Below are 23,556 nucleotides of genomic sequence, written 5' to 3' on the forward strand. Positions count from 1 at the left end.
TCTCTATGAGGTTCTGGAGGAAGAAGGAGGAGAGGAGCTGAGAGGGTTGCCCCCCAAAGAGAGGAACTGCTCTCACATGCTGTTACATTTAAGGGCCTCCTGTCCTTTGTCATCTTCTTGCATGCCTGAGGCTACCGGGAAGTCCTTCTGGTGGTCTAACCACAGTCATTGCTGCTGTCTGAGGGAGCCCCTTTCTCTAGCCAGCCCCACCCCGGCCTGGAGGGGTGATGAATCATACCCCCTATCCCCCTTTGGGGTATCACATGACTGAAGGGAAGCAGTCTCAAAGCTCAGCTGATACTCTTGAGGTCGGAAGGGAATTTCCTCTCTTGGGCCAGAAACAGCCATCTGTGCAGTCACTTCTGATGACCTGCCGGTCCTGCATGGGACAGCCCACAACCCACAGAGGGACTTCATGTGGTTCAAAGAGGCAGGGTGGCACACTGGTTAGGAGCATGGCCTCTGGGTTCCATGTGCTGGGCTCTGGTTCCCCATTCCTACCTCTGTGGCCCTGGGCACGTGACATGTCCTTCATAAACCTCAGTTATCCCATCTGTCAAATGGGAATTCATTCCTTCAGCAACACTTACTGAGCATCTACTAGGTGCCAGGCATGTAGCGGGTGTGAGGCTCTAGCAACCAACAAAACACGGGGAGAATTCCACCGCCACAGTGCTGACGTCCCAGTATGTGTGTGTGCGCAAGCAAGTGCGTGAGTGTGCAAGTGTGTGTGTGAGTGTGTGTGTGTGTGTGCATGTTATTGTGTGCATGAGTGTGCATGTGTGTGTGCGCACCCACGTGTGAGTGTGTGTGCACACATGTGTGTGAGGGGTTGTCTCCAGAGACAGCTTTGAGGGAGCAGGTCTGCCGTGAGGCGGGACGGCCAGGTGGGGAACAGAGGGCGCCTTCCTGTGCTGCCATGGGTCCCAGCATCTGTGGAGAAAGCACGCAAACACGGTCAGCCATGGTGGTCACACCTGCCATCCCAGCTACTGGAGAGGCTGAGGCAGGAGGGTCTCAAGTTCAAGGTCAGCTGGTCTCGAGTTTGAGGTCCTGTTTCAAAATAGGGGTGTAGTTTAGAGGTAGAGTACCCCTGCCTGCAATCTCTAGCACTAAAAGAAAGAAAGAAAAATGTATCCCAATGAAAGTAGCTGGAGATTTATGTCCACGCAAAAACCTGTACACAGACATTTATAGCAGATTCCTTCACAAACGTCAAAACTTGGAGGTCACCGAGATATCCTTCCGCAGGTGAATGGATGAAAGCTATGGTATAGCCAATGGAGTGTCATTATTTTGGCGCTGGGGATTGAACCCATGTGTTCGAGGATTGTCTGAGCCGCATCCCCAGCCCTCTTCAATTTTTATTTGGAGACAGTGTCTCACTAAGTTGCTTAGGGCCTTGCTAAGTTGCTGAGGCTGGTCTCTAACATGAGATCCTCCTGTCTCAGCCTCCTGAGTCACTGGACTCATGTGCAGGCACCACCATGCCCCAGCCAATGGAATCATATTTAGGCTAAAACAAAAGGAGCTATCAAGGCATGAGAAGACACAGAGGAAACGTAAATGCATCTAAGTGAAAGAAGCCAGTTGGACATGGCCGTGTTCCGTATGATTCCAGCTCTGACATTCTAGAAAAGGTAAAACTGCAGGCACAGTATCAAGATCATGGCTCACCAGAGGTGGCTGGGAAGGGACGGCTGAATGGCAGGGCACAGAGGACTTTAGCACAGTGAGACTCTTCTGTGCAAAGTTGTAACGTTAGACACATGGGCGCACATATTTTTCCAAATCCACAGAACGGTGCAACCCAAGAATGAGCTCAGGTGACTGACATGGGTCAGTGATGGTTCATTGATTGTAACAAATGGACCCCCGGTGGGGAACCTTGACAGTGGGAGGCGATGTCCTTGGCAGCCCTCTGTACTTTATGCTCAACTTTGTTGTGAACCTAGGATGGCTCCAAAAATATAAAAATATAAAATATAAAAAAAGGAAAGAAAGGTAGAAAGGAAGGAAGAGCAGGCCCGAGCCTCCAGACCCTGCGGATCGAGATGTTACTTATGTCAGAGGGGCCCTTGGGGGTGCCTCCAGCCTCCAGGCAGGCTCTGGTGTCTCATCCGGGCAGTAGCCCCGCTCCCCAGGAGTTTGCAAATGACAGAAGACCCAATTCAGGGTCAGAAACCATGACCCGTGGGCCTATCCAGCCCACCACCTGGTTTTTCAGATGAAGTTTTACTGGAATGTGGCCAAGGTTCACGTGTGGCCTGCGGCTGCTTTTGCACTGCAGCGGTGGAGCTGAGTAATCACAACAACCACCATGCAAACCAAGGAGCTCTTGTTATTTACAGAAAAAACTTCAAAAGGTCCGAATTCACAGGGTCTTACACCATATAAGGACATTTTTGACTCATGCAACAGAAATCAGATGTGGGTTTTAGGCCTCGCTTGATTCAATAATTTCAACATTGTCATGGAAGACTGGGTATCTCTCTGCCATAGGTCCTTCTTCAGGCTTCAGGCAACTCCAAGATTTCCCCACTTGGGGCAGCAAAGTGCCTGCAATTGCTTCAAACCCGCAACCTCAAATCGACCACTAACGGGTATAAGTCCCTGCTCTGGAAGAGGGAGCTTAGATCTGGGATCCCTAAATTCTCATTGGTTTAAACCGGGCATATGGTGATCTCTGAACCAATAGCTGTTGGCAGGGGAGGGGCTATGCTAATTAACCAGAACTGGGGGTGGAGTCTTTCTCATCCCCTGTGACCGCAAAAGGAAGGGGAAGTAGCTATATTTCACAGAGGTAAATCAGGGTTCTGAGTGTGTGCAGATGCTCCTTAGTTGCGTCCTCAGAACTGGAGATTTGGTGGCTGATGAGATGGTGCCTGCCCTCAGGATCTTGGTCTGTTGAGTTATAACCTTGTGCCCTGGCTGCTGTGAATCACTAGGACAGCCATTCTGCACTGGAACAGCGGGTGGAGATGAACTTATCCACCAGCCCTGGAGGGCGAAAGAGAGTGACATTTATTCCAGCGCAGCACGTGGAGCAGCTGGAATACTACAATCCTGGGGGGAGAGACAATCCGGTCCTGCAGCCTTGAAACGCTTTTTGGCTGTATGTGCTAGAGCTAAACGTGTGCATGCCCAGGTCACAGAAGATCCCCTCCTGGGTGGCATCCCAATAAATAAACTCATCAAAAGAAACAAGAAGAATGTGTAGAGCAGGGTTATTCCTAATACCGCAATGATGGAAATACCCCAAATGTCTATCAATGGAAAAATGAATAAAGAAAGGGCAGCATGTTGACACAGTACAGTTGCCATACGTGGAGATGCCGTAGATGTTGGTACTGGACTTTAACTTCCTTGTAGCCATCAGAACTGTGGGAAATAAATCTCTTTTCCATAGTATGGGAGAGAAAGCATGATTTTGGCAGATCACTGTGACCTCTGCCATAGGTAGGCAGTGGGAGTAGAATTAATGGCTAGGAAGGAGGAGTAAGCCTTCTTCCTCTCTGGGTATCTCCCTCCCTCTGGGTGATGAAGGTTGAACACTGGTAGGCACCTGAGGTCCTTTCCAGTTGAAAAACATGAGTCTATGAATGTGATTGGGCTTCCTAGCTGGAGCCAAGACGATGACGATGAAGATGTAAATGGTGCTGAGGATGGTGAGGATGGATGGTGAGGATGGTGATGGAGGTGATGGAGGTGATGGTGAAGATGATGGTAATGCTGATGCTGATGGCAGTGATGTCGAGGGTAGTGATGTTGGTAGTGAAGTCAATGACAGCGATGTTGATGGCAGTGATGTTGATGGCAGTGATGTTGGTGGCAGTGATGATGATGATGATGTTGCTGGCAGTGATGTTGATGGCAGCAATGTTGATAGTGATGTCAATGGCAATGATGTCAATGGCAGTGATGTTGGTAGTGATGTCGATGATAGCGATGCCAGTGGCAGCGATGTCGATGACAGTGATATTGATGATAGTGATGTTGATGACAGCAATGTCAATGATGGTGTTGATGATAGTGATGTTGATGACAGTGATGTTGATGACAGTGATGTCGATGACAGTGATATTGATGATAGTGATGTTGATGACAGCGATGTTGATGATAGTGATGTTGATGACAGCGATGTCAATGATAGCGATGTTGATGATAGTGATGTTGATGGCAGCGATGTTGGTAGTGATGTTGACGGCAGTGATGTTGGTAGTGATGTCAATGACAGCGATTTCAATGGCAGCGATGTTGATGGCAGTTATATTGATGATAGTGATGTTGATGACAGTGATGTCAATAGCAGAGATGTCGACGGTGGTGATGTTGATAGTGATGTTGATGATAGTGATGTTGATGGCAGTGATGTTGATGATGATGATGTTGATAGTGATGTCAATGGCAGTGATGATGACAGTGATGTTATAGCGATGTCAATGACAGTGATGTTGATGGCAGTGATGTTGATGGCAGTGATGTTGATGGCAGTGATGTTGATAGCGATGTCAATGGCAGTCATGTTGATGGCAGTGATGTTGATGGCAGTGATGTTGATAGTGATATCAATGACATGATGACAGTGATGTCAATGGCAGTGATGTTGATGGCAGTGATGTTGATGTTGATGATAGTGATGTTGATGACAGTGATGTTGATAGCGATGTCAATGACAGTGATGTTGATGGCAGTGATGTTGATGGCAGTGATGTTGATGTTGATGACAGTGATGTCGATGGCAGTGATGTTGATGGCAATGATGATGATGATGTTGATGGCAGTGATGTTGATGGCAGTGATGTTGATGATGATGATGTTGATGATAGTGATGTCAATGATAGTGATGTTGATATGCTGCTGCTGATGACAGAGATGATAACGGTGATTTGCAGATATCGAGGGCTTGCCCCTGTTAGGCCCTTTATACACATGAGTCATTGAATTGCGACATGGTACAGTAGGCATACATTCTCTAAACTGGTTTATTGTCTTTATCACTGTATCACCTAGCTAGTACTGTGCAACAAAATTTTTCAAAAATTGAGAATGTAAAAAAACCTTTATTATGCTCATGTCTATCTGGGTCAGGAACTCTGAAGTGGCTCAGCTGGGCAGCTCACCCTTGGGGTTTCTCATGAGGCTGCAGCCAGATGGTGGGAGGGGCTGCTGGGATCTGAGGGTGTGTGGAGCCAGAGGAGCCACGACCTCTGCTCCTTTCCACATGGGCCACTCCACAGGACTGACTGAGTGGCCTCACAGTATGGCGGCTGGTGAGTAATCCCAGAGGCCAGAGGGGGAACTGCAGTGATATTTATTACCTAGTCTTAAAGAGTCATTTATTGTTACTTTCACCATATTCTGTTCATCACCAAAGGTCCGTATTGGTTCACAAAATTTGTGTCTTATCTTCTGCATGAACACTGGGAGCCATCTTAGAGGGTGGCTCCTCTAATCACATCAGTGACCACCCACACTTGAATGTCCCAGGGCAGGACAGTCTTGGCTATGGTGATTCTGTATTTTCCCACACAAATATTATGACTCAAGCATCAGGTTCAATAAAAACAAAACAAAACAAAACAAAACAAACCTTTTGGAATGTTAACTGAAATTGCATTGATTCTAGAGCTTAATTTTGGGGTTAAAATTTAAAGTATTGAATCTTTCTTGATAAGAACTGGTGTAGTCTCCTCTACTTATTGAGTTCTTTTCTGTCCTTCAATGGAAGGGCGTACTCTTCTTCATCAGGGATTCACACTTCTTTTTGTTAGATTCCGAAGATGTTCCGTGTGTGTGTGACTTGTTTCTCATTTTTGGGCAATGGTAAATGGTTTCCTTTTTTAATCAAAGCCCGATTTTCCTAGGTGGTATGCTAAGTTCTTGGCCTTGCCACGCGGGATCTGACCCAGCGCCCGCACACACGCGTGCACCCACGCCCTTATCCAGAAGCGGAGCCGCTCGTCCTCTGCGGCCTTCCTGAGTCCGCCCCACCCGACCCGCTCCCGCAGCACCTTGGCTCTGATTTCTATCACCTCTGCGTCATCGCGCTGACTCTAGAATTTTGAGAAATATTTTCTTTTAAGCAACATTTTCTGTTTGCCTCTTGCAAACGTACCGACACGCGGTGGACTTTGTCTATTGGTTTTCCACTCAGACACCTTGCGAAAGTTACTTCTAGAACTTCATCTGTAGATTTTTGGGCGTTTCTGGGTTGCCGGGAGTGTCTTCTGTGAAGGTCGCCCCGGCCTCCCTCCTTGGCTCTTCCCCTCTGCTTCTCTTGGGTGGAGGGTGGGAGCACTTGGCTCACCGCAGGGCTCCTCTGCCAGCCCCGGCTGTTGCCTTGGTTCGGATGTCAAAGGGAATTGCTCCAGCCTTTCGTTATTGGGTGCAATGTTTTCCTCTAGGGTTTTTGGTCTGGTTACAGAAGTTCCCTTCCAACCTACCTTGCCAAGAGATATTTTTTCCTTTCTTTTTGAAATCACAAATGGCTGTTGAATGGCTACTGTGTCTTTTAAGCATCTCTCACAGTTGCTGATTTCTCTTTTTTTAAAAATTTTATTTAAAAAATTTTTCATTTGTTTTAATTAGTTATACATGACAGTGGAATGCACTTTGATACATCATGTATAATGGATTTCTCACTCTCCTGGTTGTACATGATGTAGAATACCACCGGTCATAGAGTTATGTCGGTGAGTGGGATAATAATGTCTGATTCAGTCTACTACTCTTCCTACTCCCACACCCCCTCCCCTCCCTTCACTCCCCTCTACCTAATACCTTGCTGGTGGAACTGCAAATTGGTGCAACCACCATGGAAAGCAGTATGGAGATTCTTCAGAAAACTTGGAATGGAACCACCATTTGACCCAGCTATTCCACTTCTCAGTTTATACCCAAAGGACCTAAAATCAGCATATTACAGCGATGCAGCCACAATTCACAATAGCTAAACTATGGACACCTAGATGCCCATCAACAGATGAATAGATAAAAAAACATGATATATATATGATGGAATATTGCTCATTCTTAGAGAAGAGTGAAATTATGACATTTGCCAGTAAATGAATGGAGCTGGAGAATATCATGCTACGTGAAATAAGTCAATCCCAGAACACCAAAAGCCGAATGTTTTCTGTCATATGCAGATGCTGATTCACAATGGTGGGGCGGTGACTAGGGAAGAATAGAGCTAATTTCTTTTTTGACAGAGAATAGGTCTCAGGTCAGAGTCTTAGGCAAGAACAGGATCTGCTAGAATTTAATAACATCATAACACATAGATTTTAAGGTAATTCTGTTCACAACTAATGATCGTGGTTTTCCTTTTGTAGTAGGATGTAAAGGGTCTCTCTCCCTGTCCCTTCCCCTCTCCTTCTCTCTTGCAGTCTTGGGGATTGAACCTAGGAATGCTCTACCAATGAGTTGAACACCCATTCCTTTTTATTTTTGATTTTTGAGACAGACTCTTTCTTGCTAAGTTTCTCAGGCTGGCTTTTGAACTGCGATCTCCTACCTCAGGCTCCTGAGTAGCTGGGGTTACAGGCGTGCGACCAAGCATGGCAGATATCTCTTCTTAGACACACTTAATTTACGTTAAACCAGATTTCAAGTCCAGTTCCAAATGTAGTGGTTCCCATGAACATGGCAACCAGCAAGAAGATGCCTCCCGGAGATGGAAACATGGGAAGTGGTGATATCCGCAGGTTCTGCTTCTTCAGGTTCAACCAGCTGCAGATTAAAAATATTTGGACAAAACCGCATCTGCACTGAACATGTGTAGATGTTTCTCTTGTCGTGGCTCCTTAAACAATGCAGCCTAACGACTGTTTTAAAATAGCATTTACATCGTTAGGTATCCTGTTTCATCTAGAGGTGACTTAAGGTCTATGGGAGGACATGCAGGGGTCCTGTGCGAACACCATGCCATTTTATGAGAAGGACTCAAGCATCCTTGGTGTGGCCTTTGTGGGGTCCTGGAGGTGACGGAGCACGCAATGGAGACCGCGTGCGGACTCTGTTCAGGTGCACGGGGGCGTCTGTCCGGTTGAGGACAGGCTTTGAGGTGGTCCTGCCTGAGTTTGTGTCCTGGCTGAGTCCCTGCCTCAGTTTGTGAGATGAGAATAATAAGAACACTCACCTTTCAGGGTCCGGAGGTGCCGCCTCACTTGTGCAGAGTGAAGAAATGGAGCTGGTGGCTCCCACCGAATGCATGGCGTGGGGACACGGGGGCGGGGCGAGAGGCGGCTCCAGGGCTGCCCCACCTAGGTGCTCCCGGTGGCTCCCCGCGGACTTATTCTCACGGTCAACAGTGGTGGGCATGTCCCTCTGCACCTGAGCCTGCTTCCTGTGGGTGGAATGGCGTGCAAACTCAGCTGGCCATGCCCTGCTATCTGCTGACACATCCGAGAAACGTGCTCATGTGGTCGAGGTGCCGAGGAGACTTAGGAAGTGCGGGTACACCTCGCAGGTTGGTTCCAGACCCCCATCAAAAGGGAATTCAGGAAGGTTTTGGTTGCTCAGTGCACATAGGTGTGTTTACACGTCCTGTAGTCTATGAAGTGTGCAGTAGCATTATGTCCAAAATAACACTGCATGTCCCCTAATTTAAAAAATACTTTATGGGTAAAAATGCCAGCAAGGGTCTGAGCTGCCCTGGGCTGCAGTCTTTTTGCTGGTGCAGGGTCTGTCTCGGTGTTGGTGCTGTGGAGTGGAGTTGCTGGATGTCGTGGGCTGTGGCAGTTTCCTAAAGCCAGACATGGTGGGGTTGGCTGCATGGACTGGCTCCCCCTTTCCCGAAAGCTCTCCCTGTGGCATGTGATGCCACCTGAGACTGTTTCATGTGAGGTAGAACCTTTTTCAAAATTAGAATCGGTCCTCTTGAATCCCACTGCTGCTTTATCGTCTGAGTTAAGGGGAGGGACAGGTGGGGGACCGTGGCCTGCGGGGCAGTCAGAACGTCTGTGGGTTGTGTGGGCTGTCTTGTCTGGGTGCAATTCCTGGCACCCCAGAATGCTACAATGCTATCCACTGATCGTACGTCACCACAACAGACAGAATGATAAAGAAGTCTGCAATGTCGTGAGCATCAGCAAAAGGGACAGGGGTGTCCGTAGAGTTGCCCTGCGGTAGGATTCCCACCGTCCTTCACAGAGTCAAGCATGTGACATCCGTGAAGCACAGCGAGGTACGCCTGTCTCGCCCGGGGACTGCAGAAGGGCAGATCCCCAGGCCACCACCTCCATTCACCTGGCTAACAGGCGTCAGGTCCACCACGGGCCCGGCTCTGCTGAGGTGCTGGACAGCACCCAGGGAGGAAGCCGCAGCTCCACCTCCTCAGACTGCATTTCACTTCCGGGAGGTGGACAGTAAGGGTCAGCAGAAGCAGAAGATGCCAGAGTGTGCTGCGGAGTGTGGTTTTCAGTACAGTGTTTGGAGGAGGCCTCGTGGAGGGGTAGCCTTGGAGCAGGGACCGCAGAGACTGTGCCCCTAGGGGTGTGGCTGTGCCTTGGGCTGCCATGACAGGTGCCACTGGCCGCGATGGGCCAGCCTCCAGCCCTGGAGGAGGACACCTGAGATGGTCTGCTGGGAGGGAGGAAAGGTTTATTCTGCTCACAGCTTCTGAGGTTATCGCCGTGGTTGGCCGAGTTCACTGCTTTGGGCTGGTGGTGGGGCTGAATGTCGTGGCATGTGGCAGAGGGAACTGCTCACCCATGGCAGCAGGAAGCAGAGAGATGGGAAGAGGCCACGGTCCCACATCCCCTTGGAGGGTACACCCCCAATGACCCAACTTCCTCTTACAAGACCCCACTACTAAGGGCTCCACCACCTACCAGCAGTGCCATGGCCGAGGTGAACAAGCCTAGCATAATGGCCTTTGGGACAGTTAAGGTCCAATGATAACAGACACAGAGGTTTAAATGACAGTTAATTCTTTAATAACAAATGCCCATGCCCCCTCCATCTATCCTCATTTCTTTTGCTCCAGTCACATGGGCTCCTTGCTGCTCCAACACACAGGCTCAGTCCTGCCTCAGGGCCTTTGCATGGCTGCGCCCTCTGCTTAGAATGCAGTTTCCCCTGTGTTATGGGTTGAATTGGAATTCATACACTGAAGTCCTCATGCCAAATACTAATATTTGGAGATAGGGTCTTCACAGAGGTAATGAAGTAAAAATGAGGTCATTAAGGTGGGTCCCAATCCAATGTGATAATTTCCTTATATGAAGAGGAGACTAGGCACAGAGAGAGGGATGAGCATATGCAGACAGGGAAAATGTGGCCATCTGCAAACCCAGGACCACGGTCCAGAAGAACCTGTATTAGTCAGATTTGTCATTGCTGCAGCCAAAAGTCCTGACAAGAACAACTGAGAGGAAGAACAGTTCATTTGGCTTGTGGTTTCCGAGGTTCAGTCCAAGGCTGGCCACCTCCACGGCCCTGGGCTGAGGTGAGGCGGAACATCAGGGCAGAAGCAGCCCAGAACAGGGTCACTGGGAAGCAGAAAGCGCTCCACTCACCAGGGGCAAAAGGCACGCCCCAGGGACCCTCTTCCTCCAGCTACACCTGCCTGCCTGCAGTAACCACCCAGTAGCCCACTCAAGTGGGTTAATCCACTGCTTAGGTGGCTGCTCTCATAATCTAGCCGCGTCACCCCTGAACATTCTTGCATTGCTTCACATGAGCTTTGGGGGACACCAAGCCTCTAGCACAGAAGCCCAGCCTGCCTGCTCCTCGTCTTTGCACTTCCTGTCTCCAGAACTGTCCTGGACGGTTCCTGTGCCTGGAATCCACAGACGTGGTGCTTTGTGACTGTCTTCTTTTCCTGAGCCGTCTTCGAGATCCACCCAGGTGGTAGCACGAAGCAGTGCTTCTCTGCTTTCTCTGGTCGAGGGATCCTCCGTTGCGTGGATTTCCCTCTTCTGGACTGACTCGTGGGTCGTGTTGGGGGTGAAGGAGAGGCCGAGGCTGCATGCCAGCGGAGGCTGGTGGACCGGAGGTTCGTTACACGCTTTAGAATCTGAGGACCTGAGGCGCGCTTTCCTTTTCTCCCACCAGAGCCAGGTGTGTGAAAGCCAGAGCAATGTCACGTGTGCCTGACTGCTGCTTTAGTCAATACCTTTCAGACGCCAGTCACGGCAACCCATCGAACTAGCTTGAACGAGGCAAAGACCGTGTTGGCTCAAGAAAGAGAGTTCAGGGGAATCTCATACCTATGGAATCATCCAATACCTGACCTGGCTGTGATTGTTGCAGGCTTCACCCACACTTTAGCATGCCAACATGTCATTTATTTTGATGGCTGAACAGTCCTGTTACATGGATATGCTACACTTTGTTTACTTGTTAGTGATTAATTTCGGGTGCGGGGAGAGGAGGCTAGATGGCTTCAGGTATGGCTTGATCTTTCTCAGAAGGCAGCATGATTTTGTGGGAGGGCACTCGCACCTTCCTTTTTCCCTCTGCGGAGGTCCCCAAGCCAGGCTGCCCAGGGTCAGCTTCTCCTTGCCTTTCACCCGCCCCCATTTCTCTCCCCATAGTTCCTGTGCCTTAAGAACATCCGAACCTTCCTGTCCACCTGCTGTGAGAAATTTGGCCTCAAGCGGAGTGAGCTCTTTGAGGCCTTCGACCTCTTTGATGTGCAGGATTTTGGAAAGGTGAGCTGGGTACCTAAAGTCCCAGGAGACTCCAGGTCTAGCCTCAGCTGCTTGGAGGCTAGGCTGTGCTCTGGCAGGGGTGTGGGAAGGGGGCTCTTCAGTAGCCACGGTCTTTGTCACAGGTTATCTACACCCTTTCTGCTCTGTCTTGGACTCCAATAGCCCAGAACAAGGGGATCATGTGAGTAACCATATGGGACACTTGGCGGGCCCCAGTCCTCCCGTCTGTGAAGCCACCTCCCACCTGGCCCCAGGGCCCTGGCTCACACCTTCTGCTCCCCAGGCCCTTCCCCACTGAGGAGGACAATGTGGGTGATGAGGACATTTACAGTGGCCTGTCTGACCAGATTGAGTGAGTACCAGGTCCCCATGGGAGCAAGGCTACCTGTGTGTGTGTGGGGGGGGCGCCTGAGGGACATGGCCCTGCTCTGGGGTCTCAGGGGACACAAACCTGCCCTGGGGGTCTGAGGAACACGGTCCTGGCCTAGGTTGGGAGGACACAGCCCTGGGCTGGGGTGTCTGAGTGGCCACAGCTTTGATCAAAGGGGTCTGGGGGATCCCTGACTTGGGGCTGCGGTGGCCCTGCCTGACTCCGAGTCCCCCAGCGACACTGCGGAGGAGGATGAGGACCTGTATGACTGCGTGGAGAATGAGGAGGCCGAGGGCGACGAGATCTACGAGGACCTCATGCGCTCGGAGCCTGTGCTCATGCAGGTGCGGTGGGCGGCGGGCGGCGGGGGGCGGCGGGCGGCGCTGGCGGGGCGGCCGGGTCCCAACACCGCGTCCTCCCCGCCCGCAGCCCAAGATGACGGAGTACGACAAGCGGTGCTGCTGCCTGCGGGAGATCGAGCAGACGGAGGAGAAGTACACGGAGACTCTGGGCTCCATCCAGCAGGTGGGGCGCCGGGGCGCGCAACCCTGTCCGCCCCTCCGGCGCGGAGCGCTTCCCTGACCCCGGTGCTTTGCATCCCTGGGTCTCTCTGCCGTTCCTCCTGTGACCTGTGTGTCCTCTTGACGCTCGCTGGGTTCTCCGGCTTCCTCAGGTGGCTTTCTCCACCGGTCTCCTTTCGGCCCTGCCTGGGGCTTTCCGCGCTGGCTCTGCTGCTGCTGTCTGTCTGTCTGTCTCTGTGGTCTGTCCTTCCTTCCTCCGCCCTTGGTAAAGCAGCGCGTGACCAGTGAACTTCCCCGCGCTGCGTCCCTACAGCTGCGGGGCAGCGTTTTCCGCTCGAAGCACAGCGCTGCAGAACACCTTCATCATCCCCACAAGAAAGTCACCCCCACCTTCCCCAGGCGCCGGCAGTCACAGGTCCGCGTCCTGCCTTTGTGGAGCTGATTGCTCTTGATGTGCCTATTAGGGGAGTCACCTGCTGTGTGGCCCTTTGCATCTTGCTTTTGTCACTGAGCACACTGTCCACAGGCCCATCCACACTGCGGAGGGTGTCAGAGCCTGGGGCCTTTCATAGCAGAATAACCTTCCTACTTATTTCGCCTGTGCGGTCCTGGATGGATGGCATTTGGGTTGTTTCCACTTTGGGGCCATGATGAATAATTCTGCCCTGAATGTTCAGGTGCAAGCTTCCCTGTGGACGTCCCCCTCTCTGTGTCTCCCTTCCTCATGGCTTCCTTGTCTCTCTCCTCTACACATCTCTGTCTCCCTGGGGCCGACTGGAGGGAAGGGCCTCATCCTCCCTCGCATCCTTCTCTCCCTGCTCCGTAGCACTTCATGAAACCCTTACAGCGGTTCCTCACACCCCAGGACATGGAGAACATCTTCGTCAACATCGAGGTGAGCCAGTGGATCCCCGACCCTCTTGGGCCTCTGTTCCGCAGGGATCATCTGCGGGCATCACCTGACCCTGGAGGGTGCGAGTTGGAAGTTGAACAACCAGGGTGGGTGGATGACCCTTCCCTGCCCCGCCCCTGGGCCCCAGGCTCTGAGCCCAGCCCTGCCCCTTCCTCCAAGTAGGACCTGCTTCGTGTGCACACCCACTTCCTAAAGGAGATGAAGGAGGCCCTGGCCAGCTCTGGAGCACCCACCCTCTACCAAGTCTTCATCAAATACAAGGAGAGGTAAGACCCAGCTGGCCAGATCAGAGCCTGGGGGTCCTACCCGGCCGGGTGGGGCTTTTGGGAGAGCGTACAGACCACTGGACGTGAAGACTTGTATGCTCACAGGCCAGGGGCTTCCCATCTCTGGTGCAGTTCCCAGCTCTGCCATGTGGCACTGGGAAGCTACTCACCTCTGTGCATCTGCTTCCTTGTCTGTAAATCACTTTACTTGGTTTTGGGGAGGGTTGAATAAATTGAGGCATGAAGTGCTTAGCACAGCGCTAGCACACAGAAGGCACTCTATAAGTGTTTGTTAAATAAATGAACATTGAGCAGAGACTAATGTCAGGCTTTCTGCTAAGAGTCTCTTATGCATTATCTTATTTAATGTTACCCTAACCCTGTGTGTAGGTGCTAATGTTAGGCCCACTTTACAGATGGGGAGACAGGCTTGGGGGTCTACCCTTACCCTTTGGCCTGCCTCTTCCTATAGGTTCCTTGTCTATGGCCGCTACTGCAGCCAGGTGGAGTCTGCCAGTAAGCACCTGGACCAAGTGGCCACAGCCCGGGAGGATGTGCAGATGAAGCTGGAGGTGGGGGCTGGGCTGCCTCTTGGGGGTTCTCCTCTTGTTTGAGCTGGAAATGGCTCCACTTTCCAGCTGGGGATCTGTTAGAGGGTCAGGGAGGGATGTTCTGGGCAGCCAGGTGGAGGAAATGAAGCAGGGCAGGACCAGCACACGGAACGCAGTCTCAGCTGAAGTCCTGACTCCGGCCTGCGCGTTGCCCCCAGGCTGAATGACAGCCCTGAATGGGCCCTAACACTGATTAGGCCCCATGTTGGGGCTGAGCTTCACCCTGAGCCCTGACCCTGAGCCGAGCCCCAGAGTGGATCTGTGTGTCTGGTGGAAACTCAGAGAGGATAGGGATGGTGAGGATGGGGCCCTGCAGCCCCTGCAGCGGGCAGCGTGCCTGTGGCCAGCCTTGGGACGGCCCTTCCCTTCCTCATGGGATGCACGACCGCTCCCTTCTTGGTGGTCCCTTGCTGGAGAAACGCAGGCAGCTCTGGGGCAGAGAGGGGCCTGTGTGCTCGTTCACATCTGTCCGCCTGCTGTCCTCTGCTTTGGGCTGGTCCTGGCCACCGGCCTCCGTGACTCCCTCAACACCTATGTTCTCTGCTCCCCAGGAATGTTCTCAGCGAGCTAACAATGGCAGGTTCACCCTGCGGGACCTGCTGATGGTGCCCATGCAGCGCGTGCTCAAGTACCACCTGCTTCTCCAGGTGCTGGGCACAAGTGGGGTGCTCTAGGCCGGGGCTGGCATAGCTAAGCCTGTCTGTGGGGGGTGGCGGCCCTGGCCTGGGGCTCCAGGACCGGTTGGGCTGGGCTGGGTCATTGGGGCCACACCCCAGCCTCCAGGGAGAGTAGGATGAAGGACCTCCTGGGCTCTCCAGCTGAAGTCCGACCCTGGTCCTCACAGGAGCTGGTGAAGCATACGCAGGAGGCAATGGAGAAGGAGAACCTGCGGCTGGCCCTGGATGCCATGCGGGTGAGTGGGTGTGGTGGAAGTGGGGCGCAAGCTGTGGGTGCCCCCGATAAGCCTCCTGTTGCGGGCTGCTCTCTGTTTTGGGCGGGTTAAGGACTGTGTGAGTGTAAGGCCACGCTCTTTCCTGCCCCACCCCAGGACCTGGCGCAGTGCGTGAACGAGGTCAAGAGGGATAACGAGACCCTGAGGCAGATCACCAACTTCCAGCTATCCATTGAGAACCTGGTGAGGGGGTGGAGCGGGAGGGCCAGGGGTGTGGTCACATGGGAAGGGGGCTGGTCCCCTTCTTGGTTGTCACTGGCTAGACCCTCTGCGTGCTGCATAGGGCCAGTCTCTGGCCAACTATGGCCGGCCCAAGATTGATGGGGAGCTCAAGATCACTTCTGCGGAAAGGCGCACCAAGACGGACAGGTGGGTGGAGTCAGCTTGGCTCTGGGGTGAGGCCTGGGCAGGGGGCGGGGCCGGGCCTCTTGATAAGTCAAGCGGGTGAAACCAGCCTAGACGGGAGGAGGCCAGATTCCTAGACAGATTTGCGGTTGATATTCTCATGGATTTGGGGATGAGTCTGGGTAGGGATGGGGATGGGATCTGATTTCTAGGAAGAAAGATGGGTGGGGTCACGCAACCAGAGTGGAGCCTAGATGGGCCGAGTAGGTGGAGCCAAGACTGACAGGTGCCTGGGTCAATGTGGATCAAGTGAGTGAGGTCAGGGCAACGGTGGGCACGGCCAAATGGACCAAGGAGAAGGGACAGAGTCCTAGAGGGGCAGGAGGTTGGGGGCCAGCAAGGAGGTGGGAACGGTTGGGAGGAGTCAGACCGGAGCACTTGACCCGTGACTTGCAGGTATGCGTTTCTGCTGGACAAAGCTCTGCTCATCTGTAAGCGCCGGGGGGACTCTTACGACCTCAAGGTTTTTGTGAACCTGCACAGCTTCCAGGTTCGGGATGACTCCTCCGGAGACCGAGAAAACAAGAAGGTGGGGCTCTGACGCCAGAACTGGGGGCCTTCTTGTCCCCGGGTGCAAGCAAGGGGCGGCTCTGGCTCTCCACTTGGCCTTTGGAACACTGACGCGTGCGCACACGTTTGCTGGAGTGCACAGAACTGGCGTCCATCGATCCACTGAGCACCTACTGTATATCCTGGCCATTCCTCTAGACTCTAGGGCTAAAACTGAAAACAGCAGACGTGACCCCTTCTCCTGTGGCGCTTACATTCTTTTAGAAGCTTGAGAAGACAGCGAATCATTCCACAGAGGAAGTGCCAGAGGGGCCTGTGATGGCCCCGGGTGCTGTAGGGGCTGTCTCCGGACTCCTCTGGCCAGGGTGGCGTCGGTGGCCATGGCCTTGAGCCGAGCCTGCTCTGCCTCCTGGCTGCCTAGCCCTCTTTCTTTCCCTGTCCCTCCATCCCTCCTCCTGGAAGGCCCCCCTCCCGGGGCTGCCTCTGTGTGTCTGAGTTCCCAGTCTCCCTCATGGAGCCGATTGCTGTCTTGAACTTGCCGGTTTGTGGGTCTGTCTCTCTCCAGGCTGGAGCCCAGCGGCAGGTCCTGCTCACTGCTGTGTCTCCAGCTCCCCAGCACGGGCCTGTCTCCCAGCAGGCACCCAGCACATGCGCTGGAACCCACTGATGCATAAATGTCATCTTGCGCGCTGTGTGTGAGGCTTGTGTGTGTGTGTGTGTGTGTGTGTATTTGGACCTCCCAGGCGGCTCCTGATAAGGGCACCAGGCATGGCACTAGGGGCAGAGACAGTTGTTGCCCTGACCTCTGTTTCTGTAGGGGAGGGGACCCTGGGAGCTGGCCCCAGCTCTGCGGGGAGTGGGTGCCTTCATTCTGAGCTCTGCTTCTCTGCAGTGGAGCCACATGTTTCTCCTGATCGAGGACCAAGGTGCCCAGGGCTATGAGCTGTTCTTCAAGACTCGAGAACTGAAGAGGAAGTGGATGGAGCAGTTTGAGATGGCCATGTGAGACCCCTTCCCCTCCCTCTGTCCTCAGAGGACTCCATCTTGCGCATGCAGGGCTGGGCAGCAGCACTGTGCTCTAATCCCTGCTCTGCCCTGATGTGCCATGGGACCACTCTGAACTTCAGCTTCCTCATCTGGAAAGTGGGAGTAATGGCTCCAGGTTGTGTGCAACCTCGGAATGCCAAGATTTTGGGCAAGCCTCAGCCACCAGCTTGAAATCTCTCCTCTCCCTCCTTTCTCCTCCTCCTTTCCCTTTTCCTTCCCCTCCTCCCCACTTCTCCTCCTTTCCCTTCTCCCTCATCATCATCTCCCTCCTCCTCTCCTCCTCTTGAGATGCAACTCATATAACAACCTCACCATTTTCATAGCATAGAGATGGGTGGCATTTAGTGCATTCACAGCGCCTTGCAATGTCCCCTCTTAACTGCAAACCTTTCCCCACCCCCAGTGAGGACCCCATGCCCATACCTCACACTCCATCCCCCTCTCTCCCAGCCCCTGGCGACCACTGGTCTGCTCCCTGTCTCTGCACACGCTCCCAGCAACAGTATTCAGCCCAGGCAGGAGGTGGAAATCCACCTGCCAATGACCGGACAAACCCCGGGCGGTCTGTCATGACCTGTGGGTCCTCTCTGCTTGTATTTTCTCCTTTCAGCTCCAACATCTACCCAGAGAACGCCACCCGCCAATGGGCATGACTTCCAGATGTTCTCCTTCGAGGAGACCACCTCCTGCAAAGCCTGCCAGATGCTGCTCAGGTGGGTGCTGGGAGGGGCCCTGGGTCCTGGGCTGGCCAGTCCTTCCTCTCTGGAGTCCCCCCTGGGAGACCCTGCCTTGACCCGTCATGCTGCCTCTGGTGAGGACACGCACCCTGGGCAGCGGGGTCGGGGTGCCTGTCCGCACTGCCGACTCTCCTTCGTCTCCCCCTGCGTTCCAGAGGCACCTTCTACCAGGGTTACCGCTGCAATCGGTGCCGGGCACCTGCGCACAAGGAGTGTCTGGGGAGGGTCCCTCCGTGTGGCCGACATGGGCAAGGTACCGGCGGGAGGGAGCAGGGGTGGTGGGCTGGCTTCTCCGTGGGGAGCCCCACCCTGACTGTTTCTTTCCCCTCCCGTAGACTTTGCTGGAACTGTGAGGAAGGTGAGACCCCGCCCCACCCCCGCCTGCTCCTTCTGTGCGTGGGAAACCACAGAGTGCCAGGCGGCCAGCACCCAGGAGACCCCAGCAGTGGGCACTGTCCTTTGCTGGGGGAGACAGTGATGAGCTGCAGAGCCCCCAGGCTGGGCATTGATAGCCATGCTGGTTTTCTCCACCTCTCCTTCCAGGATAAGCTGCATCGAAGGGCTCAGGAGAAAAGAAGGAATGAACTTGGTGAGTGGGCAGGGACAGGGGCGTGGGGGGGGGGCAGGAGAACTGGTCTCTGCTCCAGGGCTGTGGACCCAGGCACCGGTCTTGATAAACACGGAACGCTCATCATGCCTGGCTTATAACGCTGCGACCCGCGACTTCCAGCCCGAGAAACTCAAGGCCATTTCAGTAGCAACACCTCGATTTCCTTCCTGGCTTGGCTCAGCTGCCGTGACGGGGATTCCTGGAACTCGGCAATGTTGATTAAGATCCTCTTTCTAGAGGCGCGTGCCTGTAATTCCGGCAGCTGTGGAGGCTGAGGCAGGAGGATGTGAGTTCAAAGCCAGCCTCAGCAACTTAGCGAGGTCCTAAGAAACTCAGTGAGACCCTGTTTCTAAATAAAATGTAAAAGAGGACTGGGATGTGGCTCAGTGGGGAAGCACCCCTGGTTTCAAGCCAAATGAAACAAAAATCCTTCTTTCTCTTCCATCCTCTTATTGACTTCTTTTCCCCACACTGTAGCCTTAGCTGGCCGGGCTCACCTCTGATGTTTCACCCCTACAAGAGCGGGTGAAGACTTCTTTCTTTCTCTCTTGTGTACTGGGGCCCCTGCATGCCAGGCAAGCGCTCACCACTGAGCCACGCCTCAGTGCCTGGGTGCTTTGTACCAGGACAGAACACACATGTTGTCAGGGGCACAGAGGGGACAAATCTCGAGTGTATGGCTCAATGAATTTGTGACCATGCAGCCAGCCATCAGATCAAGGTTTAGAACATTTTCCTTACTGCAGAAAGGTACTGTCCAGTATGAAATAAAATGAGTCGCCATTACACAGCCTTAATCCCTTTGTTCACTCACGCTAGCATTTCAGCCACCGTCCCCTGTGGCTGGTGACTACCACGTCAGATGTGCACATTTTGAATATTTCATCACCGCAGAACGTTTTATCACACAGTACTGCTAGTCATTTCCCAAGTGTCTCCCAGAGAAGGAGTCTAACCTCTGCATTGGCTGATTAATTTTTCCTGTTGTTGGATTTCCTATGAACAGAGCCATGGATGGTATTGTGTATGTTCGTCTTTTTGCATCTGGTTCTTCTATTCAACACAAAGCCACTGAGATTCATTGATGTGGTTGCTGGTAGCAGTAGCTCATGCTTTTCCATTGCTGTGTAGTATTCCATTATATGACTGTGTCCCAATCTATTTGTCCATCCTATTAAAGATGTGGTTTGTTGCCAGTTTTGGGTCACAGTGAATAAAGCTGCTATGTTCATCTTGCTCCTAGCTTTCCAGGGACATGTTTTTGTTTCTCTTGGGTGCACGTTAAAGTGGCATTGCCGGGTCCCAGGTGGGCGTGTGGTTAGCTTTTGCCGTGTGGCCGTTGACGTGCTGCGTAGTAGCCACTTTCTCAAAGTGGAGCCGTGAGAACCTGCAGACATTCCAGCGGCTCAGTCCTCACCCCCCGGGGCTCTGCGGGGCCTTGCACTCCCACCCGCTTTTGGTGGGTGGCGAGACCACTCTGGAGGTCCCTGACTGGCACCACCTGGTGCCGCCCCTTCCTGCCCCCCCAGGCCTGCCCAAGATGGAGGTGTTTCAGGAGTACTACGGGCTTCCCCCGCCTCCCGGGGCCTTCGGGCCTTTCCTCCGCCTCAGCCCTGGAGACATCGTGGAGCTCACGAAGGCGGAGGCTGAGCAGAACTGGTGGGAGGTATGGCTGAGGCCCTGGCGTGGGGGTGGGGCCCGAGTGGGAGGTCAAGGTGCAGGTGGCCTTGGGGAGCAGGGCCATGTCCCAGGGCTCTGAGATGGTGCCTGGTGGTGGTGACGTCCACAGGGATTTCCGGGTGCGGTCCTTCTGAGCCGGCCAGAAGTTGGTACCGGTTGGTACCTTCCTGGTCTTCCAGAGAGAGACAGGAAAGCAGAGTGGCCATTGGGCAGAGAGGTGGACACACACCCGCCAATGAACTCTGTCTATGTTCTTGTCTCCTGGCTTTTTAGGGCAGGAACACAGCTACCAATGAAGTCGGCTGGTTTCCCTGTGACAGGGTGAAGCCCTACGTCCACGTGAGTACCTCAAGGCTGGACGGGATGAGTGGGGGGCCGGGGAGGGGCCTGGGGTGGGTCGTTCCTCACTGCTTTGCTGCTCCGCCAGCTGACCTCAGAGTGGGGCCAGCCTGGAATGGTGATTGGCCTCTTCTTCCTGGAACCTTTATGTCGGGGGCTCTCCTTTCTAAGGTGTGCAGCAGGGGCAGGAGTAGGGGTCCGGAAGGCGGGGTAGTCCTGGCTCCCCTTGGAGGGACTGAATCGAGTCCTGAAGACTGTCCACTGTCCACTGTCCACTCTGGATGGACAGGCCTATCCGCCTGGCCTCCTAGCTCTTCTCTGCTCACTCTTTATAGTCACTGTGAACTCCTGCTACTCTCTCCCAACCTCAGACACCCCTTCCTCCCTTAGTCGCAGTAAATGACCTCCCTTCCCACTTCACAGTCTCAGTGGGAGCCTGCAGAGGGACCCCCTTGTTCACGTGTGGTTTCAGGGGCTCCCGTGTGCCCGTCTACATATGTGTTCTTTATTTTCCTGAAACAGTTTGTGGATTTATTTTCCACTTACCCTAAGTACTTGATAAGAGCAAGACCCTTCCTGTATGGGGCCATAGCGTGATTAAAAAAAATGATGTATATTATAATCTGATTTAGTGCATAGTGTGTATTTGAATTTTGCCAGTTTTCCCAAAAATGTCACATAGAGATTTTGGTCCTGTGATTTCTCCACTGTCAAATCACACAGTGAGTTTCCAGGGCCTCCTCCTGTCACACCAAAGGCTCTGGGGGTAGATTCAGCAAGTTGCCTTTCTGCATTCCATCAGGTCCCCAGCCTCTGCTGCTGCCGCTCACATGACCCTCGTCTGCCTGGAGGTCTGCCTGTGCATCCGCACTTCACTACGGTGGCTCCAGGGCTCAGTGCGCCCCGTCCTCAGCCCTATCCCCCCACCCTGACTCAGCTGGGGGTCTTCCCTTATCCCTGTGCACAGAACATCTCTTTCTGTTTTCCTTTTTAAACAATCGAGGTGAACTTGGCACGACCTAAAGTTAACACAAAGCCAGCCGTTTTCGAATGCACTGTTAAGTGATGTTCGGTTCACCTGCAGTCATGACGTTCCGGCCTTCTGGAACAGGCAGTGCACGGGCATGGAGAGTGAGCTGGCAGTCACCGCGGGGTGCGCGACAGGCCTGGGTTTCCTCCAGGGGTGATAAAAGCATTTAGAACTCAACGGGGAGGGACCGGGTCCTCCTCCTTTTTATTATCATTTTTAAAGGTGGTAAAACACATGTCACCTGAGGTTTATCTACTTAGTCATCTCTAAGTGGCCGTTGCCAACGGTCCCGTGGTGTCTGTTGAGCGCATTCGCACTGCCGTCCACCCCCAGAACTTTCTCATCCTGTTCAGCACTGACCCCCGTCCCCTCCTGGCCCCTGGCACCCACCTTGCTATTTTCTGTCTCTGGATCTGACGACTTCAGGGGCCACCTGTGAGTGGGTCCCGCAGTGACCGCCTCCTTTCAGTGGACGCAGGGTCACCCATGTTTGGGTGTCAGAACTTCCTCCCCTTTGAAGGCTGAGTAGCAGCCCTGGGTGTGGACGGCTCAGGGCCTCCACGCGGGACACTAAGGCTGTGTCACAGTTTGGCCATCTTGCGCAGTGCTCCTGGGACTCTGCCTGTGCCCACATCTCTTCAAGACCTTGCTTCCCGTTCCGGGCACACACCCAGCGGTGGGCTCAGTGGACCATGGAGCAATTACGGTTTGCGATTTTTGAGGAACCGCCTGACTCTTCTCCACAGGGTCTGCTCCCGTCGACACACCCGCCGGCCGGGCACTGGGCTCCAGTTTGCACATCCTCACCGCACATGCTACTTTAGGGTTTTTCTTTCTTCTGATAAAGGGTGCGAGGTGGTGCCCGTGAGTACTTTCGGGCTTGTTTAGATCAAGCGTCGACATGCGCTTTCGGTGAAGAGCCGCAGAGCCGGCGTTTCCACTCTGGGGACCACTGCTGTCTTTCGGGACTCCTCGGTTCGCCAACAGCCATAAAAATAATCTGTAAAACAGGCATGAACGTATTTTTTATGAAATTTAATTGTGGACACTGACCGGTGAATTTGACATAACCAGGCCAGGAAATCTTCCTTTGGTTTCTGCCAATCATTGAAACAGGTGGCAGCCATTCTCAGCTTGAGGGCCACAGTGAACGTGGGAGAAGGGCCCCACCTGCCTGGGCGGGGGCAGCTCCCCGCCCCACTGCAGGCCTGGATCCTGTGGATGGCACCGTGGCTGGCACAGTGCTTCTCAGTGAGCGCTCGTGCATGAATGGGCAGTGAACCAAGTGTGCGGCGAGGCTGGGCTGCGGCCCTGATGGGTGTCTGTCTCTGTTCCAGGGCCCTCCTCAGGACCTGTCTGTCCATCTCTGGTGAGTAGGACCACATCCTCTCTTTCTGGAGCAGGGCACTGGCTGGCACAGGAGGGGCCCCCAGACCCATCAGCTCTTTGTCCTCTGAACCCTGGTGGTTGACCTCAGAGTCCAGCCCTGGGATGAGGGCTCCTGGGGGGGGGGTGGTGGCAAACAAAGGAAGCTCCTGACCTTGGAGTAGGTGGCAGGAGGACAGTCAGGTGAGGACCGTGCTGCTGCTGAGGGCAACGCGGCCTCCTTCCCTTCAATTTTGTTTTTATCTTGAGCACCTGTTGAATGTCGAGCAGGCGTGGCTTCCGGCTCCTGCTCAGCTGGGTTCAGCGGGACCCCGTGCTGCCAGCTGTAAAGCCTCTGCTCTGCCCTTTCCCTCTTTGGAACACAGCTTCCCACGGTACCCACTGCACAGCGTTGAACTCCTTAAACTCCCATCCAGCGCTTGGTCCTGGCCTGGCCAGCCCTAGTTGCTTGACGAAGGCTTAGCTGGGTTGTCACCACACTGTCCTTCCCAGGCGAACATCCCCACGTGGGCACCT

The 23,556-nt window shown here is 53.6% G+C and overlaps 1 protein-coding gene across 1 annotated transcript in view; it reads left to right on the forward strand.

Annotated features, from left to right (window-relative positions):
* The window catches only part of Vav1 (vav guanine nucleotide exchange factor 1), a 51,033-nt gene that overhangs the window by 17,235 nt on the left and 10,242 nt on the right, over positions 1-23,556 (forward strand). The window contains 22 exon segments of the mRNA XM_047532263.1: positions 11,547-11,663; positions 11,786-11,844; positions 11,947-12,015; positions 12,269-12,377; positions 12,463-12,558; positions 13,381-13,449; positions 13,630-13,733; positions 14,206-14,305; positions 14,896-14,991; positions 15,189-15,257; positions 15,393-15,479; positions 15,580-15,665; positions 16,098-16,230; positions 17,104-17,213; positions 17,869-17,896; positions 17,898-17,971; positions 18,151-18,248; positions 18,331-18,353; positions 18,539-18,584; positions 20,135-20,271; positions 20,559-20,624; positions 22,992-23,023. Of these exon segments, the coding sequence (XP_047388219.1) occupies positions 11,547-11,663; positions 11,786-11,844; positions 11,947-12,015; positions 12,269-12,377; positions 12,463-12,558; positions 13,381-13,449; positions 13,630-13,733; positions 14,206-14,305; positions 14,896-14,991; positions 15,189-15,257; positions 15,393-15,479; positions 15,580-15,665; positions 16,098-16,230; positions 17,104-17,213; positions 17,869-17,896; positions 17,898-17,971; positions 18,151-18,248; positions 18,331-18,353; positions 18,539-18,584; positions 20,135-20,271; positions 20,559-20,624; positions 22,992-23,023 (1,808 nt within the window).

Source organism: Sciurus carolinensis, chromosome 17 (genome assembly GCF_902686445.1).
Source record: "Sciurus carolinensis chromosome 17, mSciCar1.2, whole genome shotgun sequence".
Lineage (NCBI taxonomy): Eukaryota > Metazoa > Chordata > Mammalia > Rodentia > Sciuridae > Sciurus > Sciurus carolinensis.